Below are 26,979 nucleotides of genomic sequence, written 5' to 3'. Positions count from 1 at the left end.
GTAGCACGCTCGCCTGGGTTCGATCATCAGCATCACATACAAAGATGTTGTGTCCACCGAAAACTAAAAACTAAATATTAAAAAATTCTCTCTCTCCAAAAAAAAAAAGAAATTGAACTTCATATATTAGATATGGCTCACAATTCTTTGTATGAGTCAAATTAGATGCAATTATTATCCATATTTTCTACTTGACAAGAAAGTGATTTTGAAAAAAATCAACAAACTTTTTAAAAAGGTGTAGGTTTACAGAAAAAACTGAGTGCCCATATAACCCTTCACCCTCACCCCTATTATTAACATGTTGCATTAGTGTGGTACGTTTATTACAACTGAAGAGAACTTATTGGATAGGAGAGTGATTTGAAATGATATGGCCAAGCTTGCCCAATATACCAGTGACTGGGCTGATGCTGAGAAGCCACACCCACCGGAACAAGCTCCCTAGCAATTTCTTTTGCAAGAGATGCTGTGTGCAGATTAATACCATAATGACTGTAATTGTTCTGCTCCAGTATCTGAACACAATTAGGTACAGGACTCATTTGACTAAGCACTTTGGTTGGTGTTTGGGATTGTTATTTATCCTGACTTTATCATAACTTTCCTTCAACCTTGAACACAACCTTTACTATGTAGTGCCCTAAGCATATGCAGAATAGAACAATGACATAGCCCAATATCACTGCTTAGTTTATACCCTACTTTTCCCAAAAGGTAGTGGGTAGAAGTAATGATATTAATGCTAAATAACCGCTCTGAGATTAAGTTACAAAAATGCTTGAATTTCCAAACAATGATTTGAAACTTGTTTCATTCATTCATTCATCTCTGATACATCTGACATCTCTCAGAAGGTTTTCCCTGGAAGATACCTTTCTAAGCTGTTTTAAAGGTTGCGCAGCAGTTGGCAGATCCCCTGGAAAGAACTTCTCAAACCATTTGTGATGAAGAACCAGTCATTTGGTTCTCAATCTGCCAACTGCCAATATGCTGTGCCAGGTGTGACTCAGAAGTCAGTCCGACAACACCCAACTGGGTCGATTCAAAGAGTCTATCCATAATGTGGTGGGATGTAGTGGCACTGTTAAATTGCTACAAAAGTTTCTAACCCCTGACTTCTAATTTCTCTGGTTGTTAAAAAGCTTTATCATTGCAGTAGACCAAGCAGCATCTTTCCAAGGGCACCTGGAAGCCTGTTAGGAAAGCAGATTGTCAAGGGTTACCCCGCAGAATCCCACTCCGCGTGTTAACAAGATCCCCAGGTACCTCCTGGGCACGCTAAACTTTGAGGAACTGTTCTAGAGGAAACCAGCGCTCCGTTTCCAGATGGATCTGAGCATTTCCTTTGGGCACTGGGCATGTTCCCTTTCAGTTTACAAGGCTACATTTCCCCGCAGTTATTAAAATGACTTTTAACCCGACCGCAGGAGAGAAACTCAATGCGCGAAGACAGCGTCCAGAAATTCTGCTTAGCCTCGGTTTTCTGCTTTGATCTGGCGCAGATCTTGGCGGACCGCGCCGTCCAGCGCGGAGCTGCACAGAGACCGGTGCCGAGCTCGTTCCGGGGTCCGCTAACATCAAAGGCAGTGAGGACCCTGCCCCACTTCCCATCCCTACAAGGAAGAGTCACGTCCCCCGCCCGCGCTAAGGTGGACCCCGCGGAAGGACCACCCAGTGCTTTGCCATCCACGAACCTCCCAGCTCCAAGGCGCGCAGAGCGCAGTGGGCGGGTCGGGCGCCGGGTCGGTGGCGGGCTGAGGGCTGGGCCCCGGGGGGGCGGGAAGGCATGGGGAGGGGCGGGGCTCAGCTCCCTGCGGGGCGGGGCCGGAGGCGGGGCGCTCTGGTGGGCGGGGCGCGCGCTGTCGCTGAGGCTCCCGCGGATGAGAGCCGGCTGAGCCGCGGCGCCGGACTGCTCACCGCGGCGGCTCGTGCGGGCAGAGCCACTCGGGCGCGCTTTGTGGCCGGCTGTCCCACTGCCCGCCCCGAGCGCCCGCAGCGGAGCGCAGAGGGAGGGGGCGCGCTCGCCAGACCCCCGCCGCCCTCCCCCTACCCGGGGGAGGAATGTGCCACCAGCTGTTCTGCGCTCGGGAGCGCTTAGCCCAGAAGTGAGGAACTTGGAGCAAGAAGAGACAAAGGCTGCAGTTGGGACGGATGAGGTAGAGACTTGGGTTTGGGCAAACAAAAGGTGAGAAAGACGAGAAGGGCATCGGGCGATGGCCGCGGGGGCGCCCCGCGGGCTGGAGTCGCTGGGAGCCGCGCCGTGACACGACGGCTTCCCGGACCTGCCGCCGCGCTGACTTCCGCGAGCCGCGCTCGGCCAGCCGGGGAGCGCGCCGGAACAATGGACAACTTCTTCCCCGAGGTGAGTGCGCCCGGCCGCGGTTCGACCCGGCTGCCCGGGGGCGGGGGGCCGAGGGCGCGGGGTCTGCCTGGGCGCGGCACGCGGCGCCTTCCCCGATCGGAGAGGGGAAACTTTCCGGGAGCCGCCTGAAGTCTCCCACCCCCCTAACCGGCCGGGAGCCTGCGATGAGTAAGCCCGGGCAGGTTGTGTTTTGTCCCGCGCTCGGTGTGTCCGGGAGGTGGCGGAGGTGCGTGGCCCTGTGTGTGGGTGGCTGGCTCCCCAGGTCTCCCGCGGTACCCGCGCCAGGTGAGTCCCGGAAAGAGCTGCCTGGCTGCAGGAAGCCCCATAAAATGCTCAGCACGGACGCGCCTTTCTCCTAGAAAGGTCTGGTCTGGCATTTCCTTTGCAAAACGTGCGGGCTTCCTGTGTAGGGGTGCTGCAAACTCTTCCCGAGGAGCCGGCTCAGGGCAGTGTGGGAGGGGGCGACAAGGGTTTAATCAGTCACTTGTTTTCTCTGCCTGCCAGACCTCTTTGGAGCACCGGTTCCATGCTCACCAAGAAGTGCTCATGTCGGGTTTGGATAATTCCAGAGCATGGGATCAAAAGATCCTGTATGTGTGCTGTCTGTCCTTATTAATTTTTGAATTTAAAGCAAATTCGTTGAGGGCAAACTGGTTATTTTAAGAGACAAAACCGATGCCCTCTTTTGGCTGGACACCAGTTACTAGAAACTTTTTCCCTTCTGGGATCCAGAGTTGCTGTGGTTTCTTGGCTCCTTTTTTTTCTTTCTTGGTTGTGTTTATTTAATAAATTCTGTTTAAGTTTGAGGTTTGAAGTGGCTCAAAGTAAACTTATTTGACTTGAGGGAGACTGATGTGAATTTCGTTGAACGCCTGGGGATGTTTTGTGAATCTTAGGACAATCTTGAAATTTCCAGCAAATCAGATTGGTGAAGGTTTGCCTTAGTGTTAGTTAACTTATTTTTTTCTGCCTTAATTGGATATAATATTTCACCTTTCCCTCTTCTTTAGATGCTCACTTGCTGTTCTCAGACAGCTACTTCTAATAGCCAAGTGAAATATTCTTGCATGATAACAAATATTCAATTTTTCAAAGTGCTGCCTCATTCATTGTTAAAGGTAGACTGGAGAGGAATTAATCATCCATCAATACATATGTTTATTTAAAGGAAAGGCAAAATACACAATTGTGAGACCTTAGCATATTCTAAAATCCGTGGGCTTTTGTTTTCATGTGAGAAGGCACCAGGACTTTTGCTAGTTGTAATTTGTAAATGACCTCAGGGCTTCTGTTTTAATTGCTTTCATCTGTAAGAAAAATGGGGCTCTGCCTCTAGGGAAAGTCTTTACTTGGTGTGTTTGTTTTGGTGCTCTGGGTCCTTAAGAAAAACTGATGAAACATCGAATTTGTGTACAGTTTCTGGGGTCACCATCCTGAAGCCTGCAGTCCGGGGAGGGGGGCGGGAGGGGAACAGTGGGGGGGTGGTGCGGGGGGGGGGGGGCTGTCTGTGGCCTCCCCTTGGGAAGAACTGTGCCCTCTAGTGTAAGTGGGAGGAACTTCAGGGTAACATGCTGGATCTCCAAGTACTGATCTCCAATGTTCCCTATTGGACTTTGGATTATGAATTCTTTTTTCCTTGCACTTACCTTGGGTAAGGAGACTTGGATGCTAGTTTTAATTTCAGTGATTAAGATAATACTGAAATTAGCCTTTATCCATTGTCTACTCCATCCTCTTCATTTTCTACATGAAAAATCTTAACCCAAATGTGATTAGTGACTTGTCCAAGGTTGAAGAACATGTTACAGAATGCAGAGCCTTCTTCTTTGCTACTAAGGACTTTCAAGCTTCTAGGAAATTCTCATTTATTTAAGGTTAGATTTTCAATCTAGTAATTTCCAATCAGACTTCAAATTTCCACCCCTAAAAATAATAACTTAGGGAAGCAGCAGGGCCAGAGATGCCAAACAGGTGGTATGTTAGTTGTAGACATACTCCTAATGTAAACCCTCTTCTCTCTTTCTCTTTTTAATGTCTTCTAACAGAGCATCCTTTTGTTAAATCGTCCAATGAAGAACATGTTGTAATGCTCTGTTAGAATAGAAACATTAAGTATGGAAGTGATAGATTCCCAAGGACAGCCAACTTGTAGGGCCTCCTTATCACTAAGTAGTATACTATTGTTCTTTGCTAACTTTTACCATGATTTAGAGATAATGACTTGCTGCTTGCCAGACAACAGTATGAAGCTCATGCTAACAACTGAAAAAAAAAAAAACAGAATTAGATGTTGTGTGTTTTATGTATGAATAGCCAAATAATAAGAAAAAAATAGGAGCTACTTGTGAATTGCAGCTCTTCCTCACAGTTAGACCAGGGTTTCTCTAACTGGGTACTGTTGACCTTGTAGGCTGGATAGATGTTTGTTGGACTGTCAGGGAGACTGTCCTGTGCATTGAGTAGCATCCCTGACTTACTCATTACATGCTCGTAATAACCTCACTCTCAAGTTGTCACACCCCCAAACATCGGCATGAAGCAGTGGCCTCTCTGTACCAATTCCTGTACGCCAGGCAAACACCGCCTTCTTGTCTGTGCTTGCCTGTGTTAAATGGGATCAGGCATCTTATGGCCGGCCTGGGGCCAGGGAAGCCTGTGAGGCTTGTGCCAGTCAGCTGACACAGCTGACTTCAAAATGTGCTCCAGGATTGGAGAGAGGGAGGGCGCCAAACTCCCCAGTCAGGTTTCAGTTTCTTCTTGGCCTTCATTAGATTTTTATGGCTTCTCTCGAGTTAATGGTGTGTGCACAGGTCCTCGGGAAACTTGTTGTTTCTTCGATTCTAAGTAAGTCGTTAAAAACAAAAGCTGACTTCAGACAGAAACTAAGTTTAGGTATGGCTAACCAAGATCAGTTTAAAAAAAAAAAAAGCAAAGAGAAAAGGCTCAGCCAAAGAAGTGGCAAGACGACTGTGCAAACTGGTTGATGTTTTGGACGCCGTTTCCATGTCCCCAGGGCCAAGTACAGTGGGGGCCAGTAATTTCCAAATGAACTTGACTTTTCATGTTTTCTATTTTAGGCATAGGTGTGGCATAATGGCTATTTAAGTGCAAGGTATTTTGAGGATTATTAATGAGACATAAATGAACATTTTGATTTTTCTGAATAAACCATGTAAAATGTACACAAGTAGGCACTCAAATACCAATATAGAAAGCAGGTATTAATGCTGTAAGGGATCAATTCTCGGTGGAAAATATCCCAGCTGTACCTCTTTCTCACGGCTTGGTTCAGTCTGGGTGAGAACGAACGCATCTCCGCAGATGTGAAGTGGAAGCACTGACCTCTTTTCCCACTTAACCTGAGAAGACGCCATGGTTTTGGTTGTCACCTGGAGCTTTTTTTTAAGCTACAAAGCAAACCCTTTTCTAGTGTGTTTGTATATATGTGTGTGTTTGTGTTTGTGTGTGTGTGTGTGTGTGTGTGTGTATATATATATATATATATATTTTTTTCAATCTATTGGCATTTTTCTAATTAGTAAAACACTGAGACATTGCTGTTCGGGGCAGCTGTCCCCCCACACGAAATCACCACTCAGTGTGCCTGAAGACTTCCTGTCTCACCATGTCCTGAAAGGTAGCCCCTTTGGTCATTGTGAAATCATATGAGGACATTAGGTAGGTCCCTTTTTCTTTGTCCCCCAGAGGCTTTCTAGTGCCCTGCCTTTTCTGCATGGTCCAGAAGAATTTCTATTGTCAAGTACTTTTTTTTTTTTTTTCTTTTGTCCCTGCTGTGTTGGGGACAGCAAAGCTCTGGGAGCAGCTGCAGGCAGGGCAGTTGTTAGCAGGGAGCAATGAGCTCCTTGGCCAGGCTGGCCAGGAAACTCTGCTCCTCTCAGACGGCCTGGCCTGTTGTTCTTGCTCTTTTACCTGTTCATTAATCAGGCACAAACCGGCATGTGCAGGACCTTCCTTTGCTGTTCAACCAGAGTGGTCCAGAGAGTAGGGTTTGCTTTTCCAGCTCTTCTGGCTGTAAGGGCAGTCACCTTTGAGGACATGAACCTTGATTGTGCTCATCTGTTATTGTGACTGGTGGGATTTGGGTACCTTATTATTACTGGATTTCAAAATTTTGGATTCAGAGTCACTGGTACAAAACATGTTCATGTCACTGATCTGCTAGGGACATTCAAGAATTTATTACTGGATTTCAAAATTTTGGATTCAGAGTCACTGGTACAAAACATGTTCATGTCACTGATCTGCTAGGGACATTCAAGAATTTATTACTGGATTTCAAAATTTTGGATTCAGAGTCACTGGTACAAAACATGTTCATGTCACTGATCTGCTACGGACATTCAAGAATGAGCCACTGGTTGAGCCTGTATTAGGTTGGCACTGTTTCCTTGTGCCTAAATGCACCTAGGCCCGGTGAACAGCATCCCCTTCCTAGTAGTTGAAGCCCAGCTCCATCCACCCCTCACCATGTGTGGCCTCCTGGCCAGGTTATCTAGTGTTTAACTGTCTGGTTAGTATGTGGGCATAGTAGTATCTCTCTTGCTTAGTTTTCAGGCAAATTTGTGGTAAGATTTGCAGAGCGCTTGGCACATAGTATATGAGCCATAATGAAAGGTTAGTTACAGTAGCTGGGATGTAGCTCAGTGGTAGAGCGCTTGTCTCACATGCTTGGGGCCCTGGATTTCAACCCCAGCACCACATAAAAAATAGAACAAAACAAAATTCAGTGTTGAGGGGGAAAAGGTGATAGTAATTGTACCTAAAAATTAAGAAGGAATGGCCCTTGATGGTGAATGAAGTATCACTACTCACTGGACCAGGGAAATCGTGGCCTGGGAGATGTTCCTTAGGATCACTTCCTGGGCTGGTTGGCGCCAATTTGATTTCTCACCTTTTCAACCTGGACTCTCTTGGCAACTTTTATATTTCTAGAATTCTGTCTAAAGAGTATTCTTATAAAATCAAGTTCAAATCCTTAGCCTGGTTTTCAAGGCCTTCTGATCTTGCAACCCTCTCGTTATTCTTTTGCCCTACGTGAATTCTGCTCCAAAGGATCTGTAACCCTTCCGACTGCAAACCTCTGCGCATGCCCTCCTCTCTGCTGCTCAGGTATCCTGCCTGTCTAGCTCCCTTCTGAAACTGTCCCCAGCAGGTCTAGTTCACGGGAGTCCTATTCTCCTGCTCCCAAGCCTGCTTCTTCTCTTTCTGTCTTGGGCTTAGGAGGAACTTGAGAGTTGTTTGCTAGCTCACTTAGAGTTAGCTGAAGGAACATAAAGACACTTTAAGACATGTAAAGTATAAAGACACGTAAAGTGTCTTTATACTCCCCTTTTCAAATGTTGTAAACTGAGCCGGGAGAGTTAAAGTATCTCACTTATAAATAAGCTTTATTAACTCGTGTTTATGAAAAGGTCGTCAAGGGTGGGATCTGACCCCTTGAATAGCAGGTATTTTCCCCCAGAGTGCAGATTTTATGATGGGAGGGGAGATGTGGCTCACCTTTTTCCCTTGGTTATGAAGCACTTTACAGTTCTTTGAAGATAATAATAAATACGGCTTGTGTTTGTTCAGTCCTTACTATGTGCCAGGCATGCTGCCAAGCAGTTGACATTCAGTAAGTCATTAAATCCACTTAACAGCCATATGAGTCAGGCTCTATAATTATATCCGCTCCACAGATGAAGAAAGTGAGGCCCAGAAAGGTTAAGTAACTGGCCCAATGTCACACAGCCAGAAAATAAACTGGTTATTATTTGAACCTGGGTACGCAGTCTACAGAGTCGTGGGAGGGCCCTTTGTAGCTGGACTTTTCAGTCCTATTCATTTCCTTTGCCTTCAGCTTGTGTCATCTTTTCTAGGTTTGTTGTTGGAGTTCTGTATACAGTAAGCAGTTCATAAGTGTTTTTTTTTTTTTTTTTGAGTCGAAAACTGCATGGAAATCTGGGAAAATAAGTGGTTGGTCCTCACTCCAGAAACTTTGAAAACCCAACAGGAAAATGATCAGATTTTGAACACGCCACCAATATTTATTTGACTTCCTTTTTACTTGGGAAAGACAAATGTCTGTTTCCTTGTCAATTACAGTTTCTAGAGCTGTCAGCCCCAACCTGCTCAGAGTAGGAGGAAGATTTACATAATGAGGCCCTTAGAAAACTAGATTAAAAACTGAGAAGTATTTAATTTATTGAAAGAAAAGGTAAGTCTCATTGGTTTGCCCATTTCTACCTCAATTATTGGAGTATTCCTTGAGGTTTTCTGATGTTATCTCTTCTTTTGATGAAAGATGCTGGCTACTTTTCCAGCCTTTCTCTGCGTCAGTTATTCCCGCTTTGGCTTATTCACTGTTGCACCGATGGCAGGTCAGGTCGGATCACTTCTCAAAGAGCATTCCTTGAATAAAGCATTTTGCGGCCTTGCTGAGAGCTATTTGGAAAATGTGTCCTCCAGGGCCTCAAGGAAGGAACGTGAGTCCCCAGTTTAAATCTGGCTTCTCGCATCACATGACGTCATACCAGCTGACTCTGCCAGTTACAAGGAAAGGTGTTGGAGTTCTTGTGGCAAAGCCTCCACTGGCCTGTAGAGACACAGCGCCAGAGGGTGATAGGGGAGCTGGACAAGTCATTGCTCTACCCTCAGTATCTGCTCTTAAGGATTATAGTTGCCTCTGTATAAATGCATTTTAAGTTGTAGTAACTAAAAAAATGAGATATTTATAATAGGAAAGAAGAGGTAGGCAAGATTGACTCTTAGCACTTTGGGATGGCAACAATTTACCTTTATTACTGTTGGTGATTCTTAGCCCAAGATGAAACAGGATTTGGGGGTGTTAGAATAGAATGGAAGTGTTTTTCTTTTCTTTTTTTTTTTAATATATTTTTTTAGTTGTTAATAGACCTTTAGTTTATTTATTTATTTATATGTGGTGCTGAGAATCAGACCTAGTACCTCATACATGCTAGGCAAGAGCTCTACCACTGAGCTACAACCCCACCCATGGAAGTTGCTACTTGGTCTCTTTAATTGGTTCCCCAAAGAATTCTATAATTCTTTAAATTTTTTGGGGGGGGTGTCAGTGAATAATACGTGGGTCATATCCACTGACGGTGGCATACATTGTGTGGAGGTACAGACTTAATTCTGAGGAATGTGCTGAAGAAAAAAAAATAAAAGCTTGGATAAACACAGATTTACTCTAAAGACTTTACTGTATGTTTGCATGTCATCTGTAAATTCATTTCTTCTTTCCTTAATCCTGCATTGAACATGTACTAAGTATAGAAACTATGCTAGGTTTAGAGAATGCCATCATCTGCAGATGAAAAGAAGCTCCCTTGTGTTCAGCGGTATGTGCTTTGTCTTGGCCCCCTATGCCTCTGTGTATATAAGCCTGTATGTTTTTTTTTAAACATAAGAGTTGATTGAGAAGAGCTTTAAATGTTAGAAAACTTGCATGTGCACAGGCAGCTCTTTGATTAGCAGGGCCATTTGCAGGGCCAGGGCCAAGAGAATAAATGTAGGCCCCATATCACATATCTGAATACTTAAAATTATGAGCCAGGCTCACAAACTGGCAAGTAAAATGTCTTCTACGCTACATTGACAAACATACCTTTATAAGACAGAATTGAAAAATGTATTTAAAGCTAAAGTTATTGCTGAAAATCAGCAGAGTATCCAAGGAATTTAATGACAGTTACCCATGTCTGGATGATCTCTTGGTGGGTAGTGACGTTTGCAGGAGTAATAGACATGGTCGCCATAGTTTCCATAAATCTATTTTTCTTGCCCGTATTTTAGCAAAATCACTAATTGTATGGTTATAGGGAAGATTTTTCCCATCATCTGTATTGTATGGACAGTAATGCCATCATAGAAAACCATAAGCAAGTGGTTTGAATCCTTAGATTTTTGAATTCTTAGATTGTTCTTTTATTAATTTTAGTCTAGAGGAGGCTTGCTTTGCTGAGACAGGATAGTAGATACTGATGTTGTTAATAAACTTCATAGATCAATGTTTACATTTAAAAAATTTATGAAATTGCAGATGATAGTTTATTGATTGTATGAAGTATTACAAAATATTTGAACTTCATGAGTCTCTGTCATTTTCACCATTTCTTTTTTTTTCTGGACACAATGCCTTTACTTTATTTATTTTTTTGTGGTGCTGAAGATCCAACCCAGTGCCTCACATGTGCTCTACCACTGAGCCACAACCTCAGCTCTCAAGTTTTTTTGTTTTTTTTTTAACCTCTCTTTTGCTTTGCTGGGGATTGAAACTAGGCTTTTCGCTTGCTAGGCAAGCCCTCTGCCACTGAGCTGTGTTTTCTTCATTTGTTCTTCACTCTTCTCAGTGCTGTAAAGAAAATGAAGGCCAGAGTCAATCATTTAAAAACCTTTGGCTGGGATTGTGACTCAGTGGTAAAGCGCTTGCCTAGCATATATGAGGTACTGGGTTCGAGTCTCAGCACCACATATAAATAAATGAATACAATTAAAAAAAAATCTTTGAGAATACATTTGTGCTCATTGCCCAGAAAAGAGTCTATGTGAAATTATTTGGAAATTGTGTCTGGGAGTCTTTTCCTTCTTCTAATTTTTTAATATTTAGGGTTTTTTTTTTTTTTTTTTTTTTAGTTGTAGCTGAACACAATACCTTAATTTTTATTTATTTATTTTTATGTAGTGCTGAGGATTGAACCCAGCACATGCTAGGTGAGCGCTCTACTGCTGAGCCCCAGCCTCAGCCCCGTCTTTTCCTTCTTATCCACCCAAACGGTTTTCTTATTTAGATTTTTAAATATTTTCTTGAAATACCATGTTTGTTGCATATTTTACATTTTATTCCTTTTTGATTAAGTACGAATTTTGTCTCAAATTATGCAAAGCATGATTTTAAAATGAAACGGTCAAATTAGTTCTGTTTGGAGTTTGGGGAAGCTTTGATGATACTATTCATGGTGATAGTACAGACCAAATAATTGCTGCTAGTTCAGATTCAAAATCAGTACTACTTTCCACCATAACCATGATTTGCAGTTTGACACATTTCTGCCTCCCACCCCCTTTTTTTTTTGTCTTGGTGAAGTATTGGCACTCAAAAGTCTACAGCCCCTGGCAGGGTTCTGGGGCTCTGAGCTTAATGGTAGCACTGCTCATTCTTTTGGGGGATATGTTGACAATTATATGATCATTTTAGGTTGTCTCTAGATGTTTCCTTTTATAATAGCTCCTGAACATTGTTGTACCTAGATCATTGCACACTTGTTTGATTATTTCTTGAAGGTAAAATTTTTCAGGAGTGGAGATGTTTGATCAGAGGGTTTGCACATTTTGACTTGGACTAATTGGTGGCAAAAGCTTAAAGAGAGGAGTCAGTATAGCTTGTAGGAAGCACAGCTGAGACACCCCCACCATGATGTATTTATGGTCATAGGGATTTTGTATTTTCTTATGAGAATCTTAATGAAATGCACTGTCTGTGGAGGAAATTAGCACCGAGGATCCTAGATTTATGCTTCTACTTTTAGGCTCTTCTGTACTTCTTGGTTAATTATAAGCAAGGCTATTGATTGACATAACCCCTCACTTCATCCCAGCCTGGTTACTGATGTTTATTTAATGCCAGACACCACCAAGGGACATGGATGGGGCTGGTGGTGTAGCTCAGTGATAGAGCATTTACATAGCACGGTGAAGCCCTGGGTTCAGTGCCCAATCCTGCAAAAACTAAACAACAACAAAGAAATAGACTTGGATGTGCATCACCCAGGAGCCATTGGACATTTTGTGGGGAGTTGTTTTGTGTGGAATTTGCATTCTTTTGTCTTGTAGTGTCCTTGGAGTTAACCCTGGGCAACGATAATTAATATGTGGTTGCTATTCTGACTGTGGAGATTAAAGTAACATGGAATTTGTCATGTGTGTGTGTGTGTGGGGGGGAGGTAATGAGTGTGTTTAAGCTCATTGTTTATTAACCCAGGAAATCTTTCCATAGACTTCAAAATGAAAGTGTTGAATGCCAAGTGGAGTCACACTCCGCCTTTAACAATGTATGCCATTGTCATTTAGGACAGGTTTGCTTCTGTTTATTTCCGCCCACTTTTCCTTCTAATGATGTGACCCCAGGGGATTTATCAATGTGAAGGTTGAAAAAACTAGTACTCTCATTGAGACTGGCCATTTTACTGCTGCAGAAAAGAGTACGTGCTCAAAACCTACCTGTGGAGATGGCTAAGTGTTTTCAGAAACAAAACTCCTGGATTGTATGCGCTGACTTCTTCTGCCACTGCTAGGTGTTTTTTTTTGTTGTTGTTGTTTTGTTTTTTTAACATCTGCTTATCTAATTTACTGCTGTTGACCAGGGGGGACCACCCTCAGGTAATTTTCAACCTCAAATTTTCAGATGTGGGCAAGTGTGCCCACTTTTAAGGTCTTCTCAACCCTGGCATCTTTGATGTTTTCAACCAAATCTTTTGTTGTGGGGACCTGTCCTGTGCATTGTAGGATTTTGAGCATCATCCCTTTCCTTTAAACCCTAGGTGCCAGTAGCACTGCATATCTCCAGAATGTGACAGTCAGGTGTCTCCAGGTTTCTTCCTGATGTGTATGGGGGGGAATTGCCCCGAGTTGAGCACTGCTGTGCTCTGTCCGCACTCTTCTGGCTTTAGATTAAACTTAGGTCTCAATAGCATTTTTTGCCTTCCTCATCTCTACTATTTCCTGATTGTTTTCATCTCTCTGAGTGATGAGTACCACACATTTATCAGTGCTGAAATTCTATTCTATCTGAGATCCAGATTCTCCCCATGAGTTGTGGGCATTGGTTGAGTCCTGTGTTGAGATAGTCAGCCTGGGTAGGAGGTTCCCGTGCAGCTGTGCTCTCCGCCCTAAGGCTTCCACTGGTCCCATCTGGGTTCCTTCACCCCCAAGTGCTCTTTTAGATCCTTTCTCTAGAGCATTAGAGAAATGTTGGTTCTACTGAGTAATTACACTGACAGTTGTTCTCCTTTGGAAAGAAGGGGGTTGTCTTCTCATCTAAAGCCTTAAGAACAGGAATTGAACCCAGGGCATTTAATCACTGACTTACATCCCCGGGCCTTTTTTAAAAAAATAAAAATAAAAATTTTCAGACAGCGTCTTGCTAAGTTGCTGAGGCTGACTTTGAACTTGTGATCCTCCTGCCTCAATCTCCTGGGTTGACAAGAATTCTTTAAAACAAAACAAAACAATTTTTAAAAAAAAATTTATGGTGATTGGGGTCCAATTCAGGGCCTCCTTAGGCACACTAGGCAATTGCTCTACTACAGAGCTACACCCCCACTCCTGGACAAGACTCTTTGGGACCCTGAAAAAAATCCAACAGGCTGTTCCTGTCATTCATCAGCATCTCAGTAGGACCAAGTGACTGGGGGATTTCTTTGATGTAAACCAAGACTTCTAAGGACATTGAAAGTCTCTATGACTTAGACATAATAGTGGTGGTGACAGTGAGTGGATTGTCCTCATGAAAAGGTGTTTGACAAGAAAAAGTTGAAAAGGCCTGGGACAGACTCTACCCAAAGATTTGTGGCTCGGCAGGGAGCCCTGCTGCTCTGGTTTCAAAAACAGGTTTTCCCTAGGAACCTGCTCAGAGTCTGTAAATAAGGTGCTGGATGACCAGCAGCTGGTCCTTCAGTTCCTTCCATACTCTCTGGTGCTGTGGTCCTCTGTTGGGGAGGAATGCACCAGTTTGGAAGCTAGGGGAGTACTTATTCCAGTTATTTCATGCTGGACAGGAGCTTTTTCTTGCAGCCTACTACTTACAGCCTCTGGCCTTATGCTTTGAAAAATGTTCATGGGGTTCAATGCAAAAACAAACCCAAACAAAACCCTCAAATATCTTAAAAGAGAGGCAAATCCCATGAAAGTGCAGTGTTCTCTTTCACTTTTTTAATACACCCGGTGAGAGCCACCTGATCAGCCAGGGATGGGGCTGTCTCCAGCTCTCCCAGTCCTGGAACTCTCTGACCTACCTTTACCATTACTTCCAGTTTCTGAGCCAGCTTGCTGTACTCAGGTCTCCCCCAGCCCCTCCCTGCCCATCTTGCTGTCTTTTCGCATTTGTAATTAAAATCTTAGTTGAGATTGGTTCTGAGCCCTGGTGAGACACCCTGTATTCTTCTCTTACCACTGAGATTGTCTGTCAAAGTCAAGTCAAAGAATTTCTCTACATAGTAATTTTCTTTGGAACACTGTTGTTTTATATGAAAAACATTCAGTTGCCCTTGTTTGTTACCCCAAGGGTGTGTATAAAGTGTGTCTAGTATTTCAGCAACAGGTCGGTGAGCAAGTATCTCTCAACTATGAAAGAGATAAAGACTTTTGTTTAAACAAGTGTGTGTGTGTGTGTGTGTGTGTGTGTGTGTGTGTGTGTGTGTATAAATCTAACATACAGTTGTCCTCCAGTGTTCATGGGGATTTGTTCTAAGATCCCCTCGGATATCAAAACCCTGTGATGCTCAAGTCCCTGTATAAAATGGTACTGCTAACCTGTGCACATCTTTCAAAGACTTTGTCATCTCTGGATTACTTGTAATACTGACTACAATGTAAATGCTACGTAAATAATTGTTAAACTATTGTTCAGGGAACAGTGACAAGAAAAAAAAGTCTGTGTGCCTTTAGTAAAGACTGGGTTTTTGTTGTTGTTTGTTTTGTTTTCAGTGTTTTTGAACCACAGTTGATGGAATCCATAGCTGCAGAACCTGCAGTTGTAGATGGCCAACTGTGTATGTCCTATACATGCGAATATGTCCTATATATATGTGCACCTGTAGAGATTACATTGAGTATTATGGCTTCATGGTTCCTGGTGCAGGCAGCTACAGCTATTGGCATAGGAAACAAAGTCTTTGACCAAGGCCATGTTGCCAAAGATTTTTGCCTAAATCTAGTAAATAAGCTATTTGCTATAAAGAAGTGGAATTTTCAGACATCAGATCTGCCTGAAGGCAAGAAGGAAATTGTTACAGCTGAAAAACCCCATCACCATGAGGAACATCTGAGAATTTCAGTAATTCTCAAGGTCTTAAAAAAAAAAATCAATGCAGAATTTATAATCTGCACCTGAACTTCATAACCTTGAAGTTGAACTTGGCACCTATTTTTGAGAAGAATCCCTAAAGAAGGAAAATCTTGGCAACACAATTCCTATGACAGACAAAACAGTACTCTGATGACCCCATGCCCACAAGGCAAGTCTGTGTGAGACAGTAGGGAGGCTGCTTCCAACTCTTATCTTCTTAGAGAGCAGTAAGCAGTTCAAAAACAATGCTGTTTGAAAATTGTGTTCCTCATGGTGATGGAGTTTTTTAGCTGTAACAATTTCCTTCTTACCTTCCATTACTGTATTTTAGATTCTAAAATTGTAGTCACTTAGGGATCTTTTACATAAAACCAGTTCATCTTTCCTATAGAATATTTAAAAGATGGGCTCTCTCCTTGTTTTTAAAGTATCCATTAGGAGAAAGAACATCTGATAAAATGTACCCTTTATTGTGAAATTGGGGCTGGGTTTCACCACACAACATTTTGAGGAGTACACAAATCGGGGGCTCTTTGCATATGTTGTGATTTATGCAGCTGTCTTTTCATCATAGTTATTATTTTCCAGTATTTTATCATAGAAAATTAAAACATAAGTCATCAGTTCTGAGAATGAGAATGGGGAGCAAAAATAGTTGTAGCCTGGCTGCAGCAGGCCTGTGGGCTATTAAGTATGTATTGTTTGTATTTTAACAAAATGTGCTTCTGAAATAGAGAAGTCCTTCTTTCAAGGAGTTAAGAGGGCTTTTAGCAGGCATGTGAATTTATTTTCATGTTATCTTTGAGATTTCAAGTAGATTTCTTTTATTCTTCAGCACAGATAGCAATGCTACTTTATCTAAACTAAATGATGGGGTCAGAACTATTACTCAGGTTGGTATGTACTGAGTCTCTTAAAATCCCCATTGGCACTTAAACCTCCACCAAGTCCCTAAATGCAAGTCTTTAGAGTTGCCATGTGCATGTGAAATGAAATTAGATATCCTCAGGAGAATTAAAGGCTCACATGAGGGTTTTCTTTTGCCTTATGAAGTGTTTGATGAAGTTGGATAGCTATTCCCTAGTGGAAAACAGAATTTTAGAGTATTTAAAAGGATGGCATATCTTGTCTTTATCACAATTCAGTTTAGAAAACTTTTTTTAAAGGTAGATTTTTGGGTGATAGCAGTGTTCTTTTAATTTGGCAGTGGTGTAATTATCAGAAGAAAATATGTGTACCTAAGATTTGATAGAGTACAGAGGTTTTGGTACAAATTTGAATAAGTGAAACTCTACTCTGTGGTTCAGCCATTGTGCTGGCCATTAAGCCTCAATGAATCTGCATTTCCTTCTATCCAGTTTTTACTTGTAAAAATTTATTGAACACTTACCACAGTCAGGGACTGCACTATATCTTTGCATGTATGAATTCACTTAATCTGTCCAATAGTCCTATACAGTTAGTATGGTTTTTATCTCCATTTTTACATATGAGAACATAGAGAAGGGAAGTAATTTGCCCAAGTTCACACTGCTGGGAAGTGGTAGAACTGGGATTTGGTAGGGGTCTAGCTGTGTGGAACATGAATTCGCTTGGTGTGTGTGCAAGTTTGTAAAAGAGGTGAAAATAGAATCTGTATGGAAATCTTCAGGAGTGTGTATTTGGCTTCTCCACATGAAGTGGACCAAAGTCATGTGGTAGAAGCCTAAGAGGAATTACCGATTTTTGCCAGTGACTGGAGCAAGGAATACAAATTTTCTTATAATCAAAGCAAAGCAAAAGCAGAGCTTCTTGCTCGCCTAGCACGTGTGAGGCACTGGGTTTGATCCTCAGTACCACATATAAATAAATAAAATGAAGGTATTGTATCCACTGACAACTAAAAAAATATTAAAAAAACAAAATCAGAGCTTCTGCTGTTTTGTGCTGGCTGCAGCTGTGTGGTAGGCATAAGAACTTCTGTTCAGGGAAAAGATTCAGAAAATAGTTTCAGTAGTTTTTATATATTTCCAGGGAGCATCCCTGCTGAAGGCTCAGGTCACACTGAATATCCTAAGTCATTTTTCTGGACTTTAGTCTGTTTTTAGTAAACTTCATATTCCCATGGACTATGTTTGCTTTGGATTCCATGCACAGTTTATAAATCTTGCTTGTAACTTGCTGAGTTGACACTTCTGTCCACTTTGTTCATGTAAGTGACGGGCAGTTGTCACAGCTTTGGGCTTGTCGTCTGTTCACACCTTTCTTACCAGAGCTGGAGAAAAGTGCTGTTTCAATCAAGTTTAGTGATAAAAAATTTTAAGGAACTATTTTGGAAATTGATTCTCCTCTACCATTTTTTTCCCTCTTTCAGTGCTGGAAGTTGAACCCAGGGTCTTGGACATGGTAGGCAAGTGCTTTACCACTGAATTACAGCCCAGTCCACAGTGTGAGGTTTTAAAGATAATGAATGGTTTACATTTAAGTCAACTTTTCAAAGCTGTAATTCGGTTAAGGAAGTGATACTTGGTAGCTGCTCACGTTTTTCCTTCCTAAGGAATACAGATTTTATAGTTTAAAAAGAAACTAACTAGCATAGTTAGATCAACACATATATATTCTCTGTGATAATGTGTGTAGCCTGGATATTGCCAAGGGTTGGATACAACATCAGAGTGGGGTTAGAGTTATGTTTTATATGGAATAGTAGTATTCAGTCTTGCCTCGATGGGAACATTTACCAATGTCTGGAGACATTTTTGGTTGTTACCACCTATGTGGGGAGAGTATTACTAGTGTCTACTGGGTTAGGAACCAAAGATGCTCTAAGCACCAGATTACACAGGGCAGTTCCCTTAACAAAGACTGACCTGGTCCAAAAGGATAACTGTGTCAGAACTGAGAAGCCTTGATAAAGAAGATTAGTTTAGCTCAGCATGATAATGCATGCCTTTAATCCCAGCAGCTCAGGTGATTGAGGCAGGAGGATTGCAAGTTCAAAGCCAGCCTGAGGTCCTAAGCAACTTAGTGAGACCTGTCTCTAAATAAAAAATAAAAAAGTACTGGGGATATGGCTCAGTGGTTAAGTGCCTCTAAGTTCAATCTCTGGAACCAAAAAGAAAGAAAATAAGATTGGCTTGTTTCTATAAGATTTTACTTTATTTTGTTATTTTAATCATCTTTGTCTTTAAGTAAAATCATCACTGCCAAATAAATTTCCTGTGGTGTACTTTTTGAAGTGTCTGTGAATAATGCATACATCTGATTTTTATTACTTTTAATACCTTCATTACATCTAGTTATCTTGGGTATATTATATATCTGGGTCTGTGGTTGTATCTTAGTTCTTTTATTCCAACGTTTATTTCTGAGGCATCAGTGAGTAATTGGTTTGTATTTGTATTTTCTAGACCTACTTGCTGATGGGTTTCCATTTATCCTAAGATGCAAAGGCATGGACAATAGGATCAGTTTGCCAAAAAGTGCAGGAACCCGATATGTGTGTTTCTGAGATGGAAGAAGGATAGAAGGGGCCAGCCTCAGCAATCTGCACTCTACTTGCTGAACCTCCTCATGTCCTTTGTTATTTTAGTTAATTACCAAACACTCAGGTTACCAACCCTGATAATGCCAGAGGCAGCCTCCTTGAGCGGGATCAGTGAAACTTGCTAGCAAGCTCCACACCTCTTTTCTTTTCCATTTCTCCCAATTTTGATGAGTGTGTGATTTTTCTTTCTGCTTAATTTTCACAAAGTGTGTCGGTTTTCTTGGCAGCCACAGAAATCACTCTGCAAACTTGGGTAGGGGCAGCTGAATCTGTACTTGGCGTTGTTGGAAATAAGACGACTTACAGGCAGGTTTGAAACTAAGTTGGGTCCTCTTAAGGTTCCTGATTTAATTTATTGTTTAGGAGTAACTTCTTTCCAAGCTTCTTGTTGCTCATTTTTCTCTCCTATCAGGAGGAGGAAAAAAAATAGTTTAATCTGATTTTTATTGACCTCATTGCTTTTTATTTTTTCCCCCCAGTGTTGGAGGTTGAAGCCAGGGCCTTGTTTGTGCTCAGTGCACACTTTACCCACTGAGCTACACCATCGGCCTGACTGTAGCTTTTTTGACATTGGAAGACTAAGTATACAAGACATCTTGCTAGATGAATTTTAATGTTGTGTATGACTTGGTTATTATTTGGATGTAACTTTAGTTAAAAGAGTCCTTGGGACTCCACATGGAAATTTAATTTGTTACAACAAGAGTTGGCACCACTATCAGCTGTTGCCAAGTGAATTTACTAAGTGGATAATTTGTTGAGCACTAGCTGACCTGATGCAGAATTAAGGTCTCTGGACATGGTTCCTGATGGAATCTGGGCTAGAAAGGTTTGTCCTGAGGCTACAGTGATAACATTCTTACCAAGGCTAGAATTTTTAACACTTGGGACCTGGCAATTCAACCAGTAAGTGACAAGCCCCAGTATTTGCTCATCAGCTCTGTTAATCCAGATTAATGATTAGAAATGAGAATATGCTGAGTGATTTCTTTGCTTTGGAGATTGCTATTTGTTAAAGACCACTGTTGATGGAATTCAGTGTGATTCAGTGGTGCCACGGGACTTCTGGTTGACCTGGAATGCTGAGAGACTAAGCTAACCTGGCAGCTGGGAAGAGTTCCACTCCCTGCCATTACTGTCTGTGCTAAGTGGTGGCAGAGAGCACCAAGCAAGGACAGTTGAGTCACTGATGAACTTTTAGAAGTTCCCTCAGATGTATCTAGAACTACGAACCTCTAACAGTAACAACAGCAGCAGCAGAGGACACTTATGGGGTACTTGCCTGGTGACGTCTGCTGTACTAAGTCCTTATACTCAGGGTCTCTTTGAACCCTCTGTGTGTTAGATTCTGTGTTAGTCAGCTTTTTCACTGCTGTGTCCAAAAAATCTGACTAAGAACAATTTTAGAGGAAGCAAAGTTTATTTGGAGCTCACGGTTTCAGAGGTCTCAGTCCATAGAAGGCCTACTTTATTGTTCTGGGCCCAAGGTGAGGCAGAACATCATGGCAGAAGAGTGTGGAGGAGGAAAGCGGCTCAGGACATGATATCAGAGAGAGAGAGAGAGAGAAAGAGAAAAGCAGAGACAGAGAGAGACACTGCGAACCAGGGACAAAATATTAAGTCCAAAGACACACCCTCAGTGACCAATCTACTCCAGCCACACCCTCCCTGCCTGCAGTTTCCACCCAGTTAATCCCTATCAGGGAATTAATGCACTGATTATGTCAAGGCTGTCATAATCCAATCATTTCACATCTGAACTTTCTTGCATTGTCTTACACATGAGCTTTTGGGGGACACCATTTATCCAAACCATAACAGATTCCATAGCTAATCCCAGGTACAGTTGACCAACCTGGTTTTAAGGGGTGAAGCTCTTATCAGATTGCACAGCTGGTTGGAATTCCAAGTCTCTTGGCTGCTCCAGAACCCATGTGTTCATTTGTTTCCTTCCAACTTGCTGTGCATGTATTTATCACAGCTCTCACGGCCCGGTGGATTGTCACATCAGGCAGAGATTGTATTTCAAGGTTATTTTCATGGCATGGGTATACCCAGTTTTGTCTAGGACTTTCTCAATTGTAGGACATATCTGGGGCTGGAAACTCAGTATTTACAAGTAAGCAAAGCAGAAGTAGTGGACTCAGCAGAAAGAACAGGTGTGCAGAATTAACAGTGACAAAAATGGGCCATGTTTTTTCAGACTTCACTAGTCCCAACAGGCAGTGGTTCTGGGACATACTGAATTGCTCTTTTGCTGGCCACTCTCTGAGACTGTAGACTTAACCTGTAATGGATAGTAGGTTCTTCTACAGCTAGTCCCATAGGCTTTGTAGGGTGTTCCAGAAGAAGCTCATTGGGTCCTTGGGAAGGTTATTGCTTGTTGGAATCACGAAGTGCCAGTGAGGAAGTGCCACAGGGCCAGCAGGTGGGCTCTGTCAATGAGTGGGCCCTCTCCGCTCAGCTGTCTGCAGCTCAGATAAAGTACTTTGCGCTCTACCCAGCTTCACAGAGGAAGACAGCTATCTTGGACATGAGGCTCAGCTCACAGACCATGCTGTTCTTCATTGGTTGTGGGTAGCTTCTGTTTTGGTTTTGTTCCTTCCTGACTCTCCTTGCCACCAAAGTCGATGTCCTGGGGTAAGGGGTAGAGTCTGCATCCAGTGGGACCAGCTAAGCATGTTGCACTCTTCTTCACCTTAACTGAACCCTCTAAGAGGTGCAGGGAGGAACACATCATCCTTCTCCAAGTACCTCTGGGCCCTCCTCTAGTTTTTGGGCCTCGTCAGCACTGTACCCTGACTTTCTCCCCCCTCCCTCCTGAACTTTGCTTTGCCTGTTATTTGGAGCCCTGGTTCTCACCAGCTTTATTTCTGAACTTCAGTGTGGACCTATGCAGGTAGCATAATTCTAACTTGTTCCTCTTTTTCTGACTCAAGAAGTTGTGGACCCCAGGCCACAGTGTAACACCAGATTGCACACCCGCCTTTTCTGTCATTGCCCTGGTCATTCCCCTGGCTTGGTCCTGCTTCTGTGCTAGACCGTCCTCCTGCTGGTCTTCTGTGGTGCACTTAGCATTGGCTACCTGCAGTCTGACTTGTTGCCCTCCTGGGGTCGCAGTGATGACATGTCCTCTTGTCACTTACGCTGGTGTGTCCACTCTGCAGATGCAGTTTTTCAAAAGATCCTTTCACTTCCAAATCCATAAAGAAGGAGAGTCTCCAACATCAGGGTGAACTTGAACTTAATCATGCGGTCTTGAGTTGCAGCTAGCCATACAAGGAGAGGCAGAAAATTGCAGTTTGAAACGTTCACAAGCCGTTCTCGTCCCGAAGGCCTGGCTTCCTTCCAGAGCTGTCACATATTCAGCTCCTGCCTCGTGGCTTATTGAGGAAGACTTGACCAGGACTCAAGATTTGAATTTTTAAAAGAAACTGGCAAGAGTTTTAAGACAATATTGATAATTGCTTGTACGTTTCTGGTAACTGAGAAGAAAGAAATGGTTTTACATGTGGGTCTGATGCTAATCACAGAAGAAGGAATCACTCTGAGAAATGGAAGCTCTTTTTTGGTAATCTGAATGAAAACCAAAGGGAAGGTAGAATCTTTTCTTCTTCTTCTTCTTCTTTTTTTTTTTTTGAGGAATAAACATTTCCCTTGCATTCTGGTGCTCAGTTGGCAGATGGCCAGAAAGCATGCCTATAGCTCAGGAATCATCCCAAACCAAACTAAAAGGAAAAGCCTGACTTGCAAGAGACTGAAATTCAATCTCAGGGAGGGGACTTGAGGTGGGGGGTGCAGGGCAGCAGGGAAGGGTGGTGTCTAGAAGCTTAACCCTTGGTGACTATAAATAGCATACTTACTCACTTGGGTGGCTAAAATACAGACTTGAAGAAAGGGTTTTATTCTGCCATTTGGTCAGAGTTAAGGTATGATTCAACATGTGGTGTCCAAGACCAGCCTCAACTCATACTCATTTTCCTTTTGATTTAAGCCAAGTTTTATAATAAAGAGTACTGCTTGATGAGTCCATTAAATATCTAAAATACTGCCCTTCAAAATCTTACCCGGAATAATCTTACATTATTTTACATACAAAATAATGAATTTTTAAAACCCTATAGTAAGACCCAGACTATGTGAAGCCCTGTATAAAAGGGGAACAAAGACTGCAGGTAGGGAAGGGCCGTGAAGAAGGCGGGGTTGGTGCAGGAGGGAGTGGTGGAGACGGGTTTACTGGCGTTCATAGGCCTTAGAGGGCTCAGTGTTTCCAGGCCTTCTACGTTGATTTATTTATTTTTTTGGTACCACGGATTGAAGCCAGGAGTATATAACCACTGAGCCCCATCCCCAGCACTTTAATTTTAAAAGAGGTCAGAAATCTGGATTATTCTATGGAAAATGTTCCAGTTTATGAAGTGTTGACAAGTAACGCAAAATGTTTTGGTTTTTACCTAGTGGCCCAAACACTAGCTTGGCTGGGACATATCTCTTTAGATAGTGAAAAGTGGTACTTCTTAATTTTGAGCAACAGAAGGGAATGGAATGGTGTGTATTTTCCTTCACGTTAGTTTTGGCTTGCATCCCAAAATATTTACTTTATTGTGGAGCTGTTTTGAGACAGTGAGGTCCTCAATTAAATTTCTGTAGTTTTGAACTGGATCCCCATATGGTCCAGTCTTTCGGCTCATTCTTTATGTTTTACTTGGTTAATCCCAGGATAGAAACTGGATAATATTGTCTTTTGAAGGAAGGAAAATGTTTTAATTTTGTATTTTAAAAGTTTGCTCTCTTCTTTATTTTTTTTGCAGAGATATGAGGAAGAATTGGATGTCATATTAAGATTCTGTCCCATCCCTGTTGTGACTTAGCATTCCTTCAACAATGACTGAGTGCCTCAGGGAGTGTAGTGTAGATGAGAAGTTTCTGGAAGCACCAGAACCCAGGTCCCTGGGTTTCGATGCTGATTTGACGCTTGCTGGATGTAAGAGTTTAGGCAAGCTAGTTTCCATTCTGTGCCTCACACACCCACTTCTAAGACGATTTTGCTCAAAACCGTACCTGCCACATAGGGTTGGTGAGGAATAAAATGGTGAATGCATTTAAAATTCTTAGAGGAGTGGCAGTGAGCACTGAAAAAAATTATTAGATAATGTGATCATTGTTGTTATTACTACTAAAGTTTCTAAAATATTCATGCTCATTTAGTATGGGGTATGGATTATGAGCATTTTCATAAAAATTTAATGTGACCCTTATAATTGCAACTTGAAAACACAATATTATCCCCGTTTTGCAGATGTCATATTAGTTATTTTTCTGTTTTGAGGCAGGGTCTCATTTCATTGCCCAGGTTGTGCCTTGAACTACTGGGCTCAAGTGATCTTCCTGCCTCAGCCTCTTAAATAGTGGGTACTACAGGTGTGCATCACTCTACTCAGGTAGACACTAACTTTTATGGGGAAAGAATGTAGGGTGTAAGACCCAGGTGGAGCGCTGACCTGTCATTTACCATCTGCAAATACGGACAAGTTGCTGTCTTCTTGGCCCCAACTCAAGTTTCCCATATGTAAAACGAAAGACCAGACTACATTGTCTTGGACGATTCTGTCAGCAATGATTTTTTAAAAATTTTACTCATTTTTTGAGATAAGATTCACCTAACATAAAACGAACCACTTCCAGATGTACGATGTCTAGTTCATGGCCGTCGGTGCACCTAGTTGTACAGCTATTACCTCCATCTAATCTCAGGACAGTTTTGCTTTCCCCAGATAAAACCCTGTGCCCATGAAGCAGTGCCTACCCAGTTACTCCTCCCCAGCCTCCTGCAACCACCAGTTTTCTCTCTCTTTTCTGTGGATTTACCCGTCCTGAATGTTTCATATAAACGGAATCATGTATGAGGTGACGTGTGTCTGGCTTCTTTCACTCAGCATGGTGTTTTCGAGATTCATCTATACTGTAAGCATGCACAGATTCATCTTTCCTTTCTGTGGTTAAGTAATTTTCTAGCACTGGCTCCGAGTTTAAATAACTGTGTGTAAAATACATTGTAAAAATATATATACACCTATACCTATTATTTGTTTTACATATATAATGTAAATTCTACGTTTATCTGTGCTGATGTCTGTCTGGCAAGAAAGCCCACATTTAGTTTGGAATGTGTTTATTTTTATTAGTGTCGTGGTAGCTCTTCCAAAAGTCCCACTTTGTACTTCTGTTTTCAATTGATATACCCAATAAACTTTTTGGAGTAGTTTATGTCCCCTAAATATACACAAGCAGTAAAAGACGTGGAAGGTTTTCAGACACTTGATGGTGGTTCGTTCACAGGAGCCTGGGGCTTCCCCAGGGTCACTTTAGTTGGATGTGCACATACACCTCATGTCTGTGTGGTTTTATGTCATTTTCATCATTAGTCTTAAGTATGTGCCAGTTGAGGTGACTGTACAGATTTCCTATTTACAACAGCTTGAGAGAACATTACAAGGTGGGTTTTTACTTTAGTTTTTAAGTGATTATCACTGTTTTGCTCCTTTATTTTATGTTTTTTGGAACTAGGGGTTGAACCCAGGGGCCTTTTACTGCTAAGCTGGATCCCCAGGTCTTTTTATTTATTTATTTTTATTTTGAGACAGGCTCTTGCTGAGTTGCCCAGGCTGGCTTCAAACTTGAGGTCCTCTTGCCTCAGCCTCCCAAGTTGCTGGGATTTTAGGTGTGCACTGCCACACCTGCAGTAAAGTTTTGCTTCTTTAATCAAAGAAAGGTAGAGATGAGTTTTTGTCTTATATTTTTAAATAAAATTGAAAGTTCAGAAAAAGGAAGTCACGTGGATGTACATTTTGCTCATTCTTATTTTCTTCCCCGCTGATAAGACCTGGAAATGCTCAAGCATAGATTCCTGTTTTCTCCCCCATTTAAAAGACAAGTCAGAAATATGTGTTATTTGCCTTTCTCTATAGTGAAGGTGTATATTCTGTGGGGCTTTTAAAGAGGAAATGAATGTTGACTTATGTAAATATTTGTAATGACATTTTAAAATACTGTCTGTGTAATCTTTTTTGGATACGGTAGTACTTGGGTCTCATTTAGGGTTGAGAAATTGTCCCTCTTTGTTGACTTTTTCCAATAAATTACTCTAAACCCATTTGCTAAAGGACAGATTTGGTGATTGCTCTTCGGGTTTTGAAGTCTTTGTTGCTTCATGGACTATCCCATCCTTCCTGGGTTTCCTTGTTGGTTCTTTCTCTGTCTCCCATTTGAGAAACAATGGCATATGATAACAGGCACACATGACCTAGAGTTACTTCTGCTTTGATTCTTGGTTTCATCAATGAATATATAAAAGTTGCAAAGAGGCAAATAAAAAACAAATAGCAAAGATTTTCAGCTGCCTACAGAAATGACCACGTCCCTTTGGGTTCTCAGATAAAGATATTTTTCTCCTCTGCATTTAACCAGGGGCTTGAGAGGAGAGTGGGTACCCCAGGAGCCATCAAAACGGAGGGACCAACTGGGTGGAAGGTCTGGCACCTCTGGTTGTGGGGGGTGGGAATGGAAAGAAGGTCCCCTTTGTAGTGTGGCTGAGCCAGTGATGTCAGAGACCTTTGTGTTGAGAATAGAGGAGGAGGAGGTTAGAGAGATGATGATTGTGATCCCATGGTTTGGGCCGTGCTGGCTTCTTACACCCTGTGTTTAGTAGTTACTGATTTAAAACCTTTTCCAGATGGGACGTCAGTGGGCCTGCAGAAACAGTCCTCTTCTTATTGACTAGTGGTTCTTAAGCAAGAGCAGTTTTGCTCCCCAAAGAGATATTTGGTAATGTTTGCAGATAGTTTTGCTTGTCACACAGGGGACTTAGGTTACCCAGTGAATATAAGTCAGGAATGCTGCCAGACCTTTGTGACCTTGACATAAAAGGTGAAGGACACAACACAGAATTAGCCCCAAATGTCAGTGGTGCTACTGTTGAGAAACCTGCCTTGGTCCATCCTG

At 42.3% G+C, this 26,979-nt stretch overlaps 1 protein-coding gene across 1 annotated transcript in view; it reads left to right on the top strand.

Moving 5' to 3' along the window:
• The first annotated feature begins 1,875 nt into the window (after positions 1-1,875).
• The window catches only part of Myo10 (myosin X), a 205,172-nt gene continuing 180,068 nt past the window's right edge, over positions 1,876-26,979 (top strand). The window contains exon 1 of the mRNA XM_078016810.1: positions 1,876-2,365. Coding sequence (XP_077872936.1) covers positions 2,345-2,365 — 21 coding nt within the window. The 5' untranslated portion in view covers positions 1,876-2,344. The remainder of the gene's footprint in view (positions 2,366-26,979) is intronic.

Source organism: Ictidomys tridecemlineatus, chromosome 1, assembly GCF_052094955.1.
Source record: "Ictidomys tridecemlineatus isolate mIctTri1 chromosome 1, mIctTri1.hap1, whole genome shotgun sequence".
Lineage (NCBI taxonomy): Eukaryota > Metazoa > Chordata > Mammalia > Rodentia > Sciuridae > Ictidomys > Ictidomys tridecemlineatus.
Note: the sequence above shows the minus strand (reverse complement) of the source record. Positions and strands in the feature narration are given on the sequence as shown.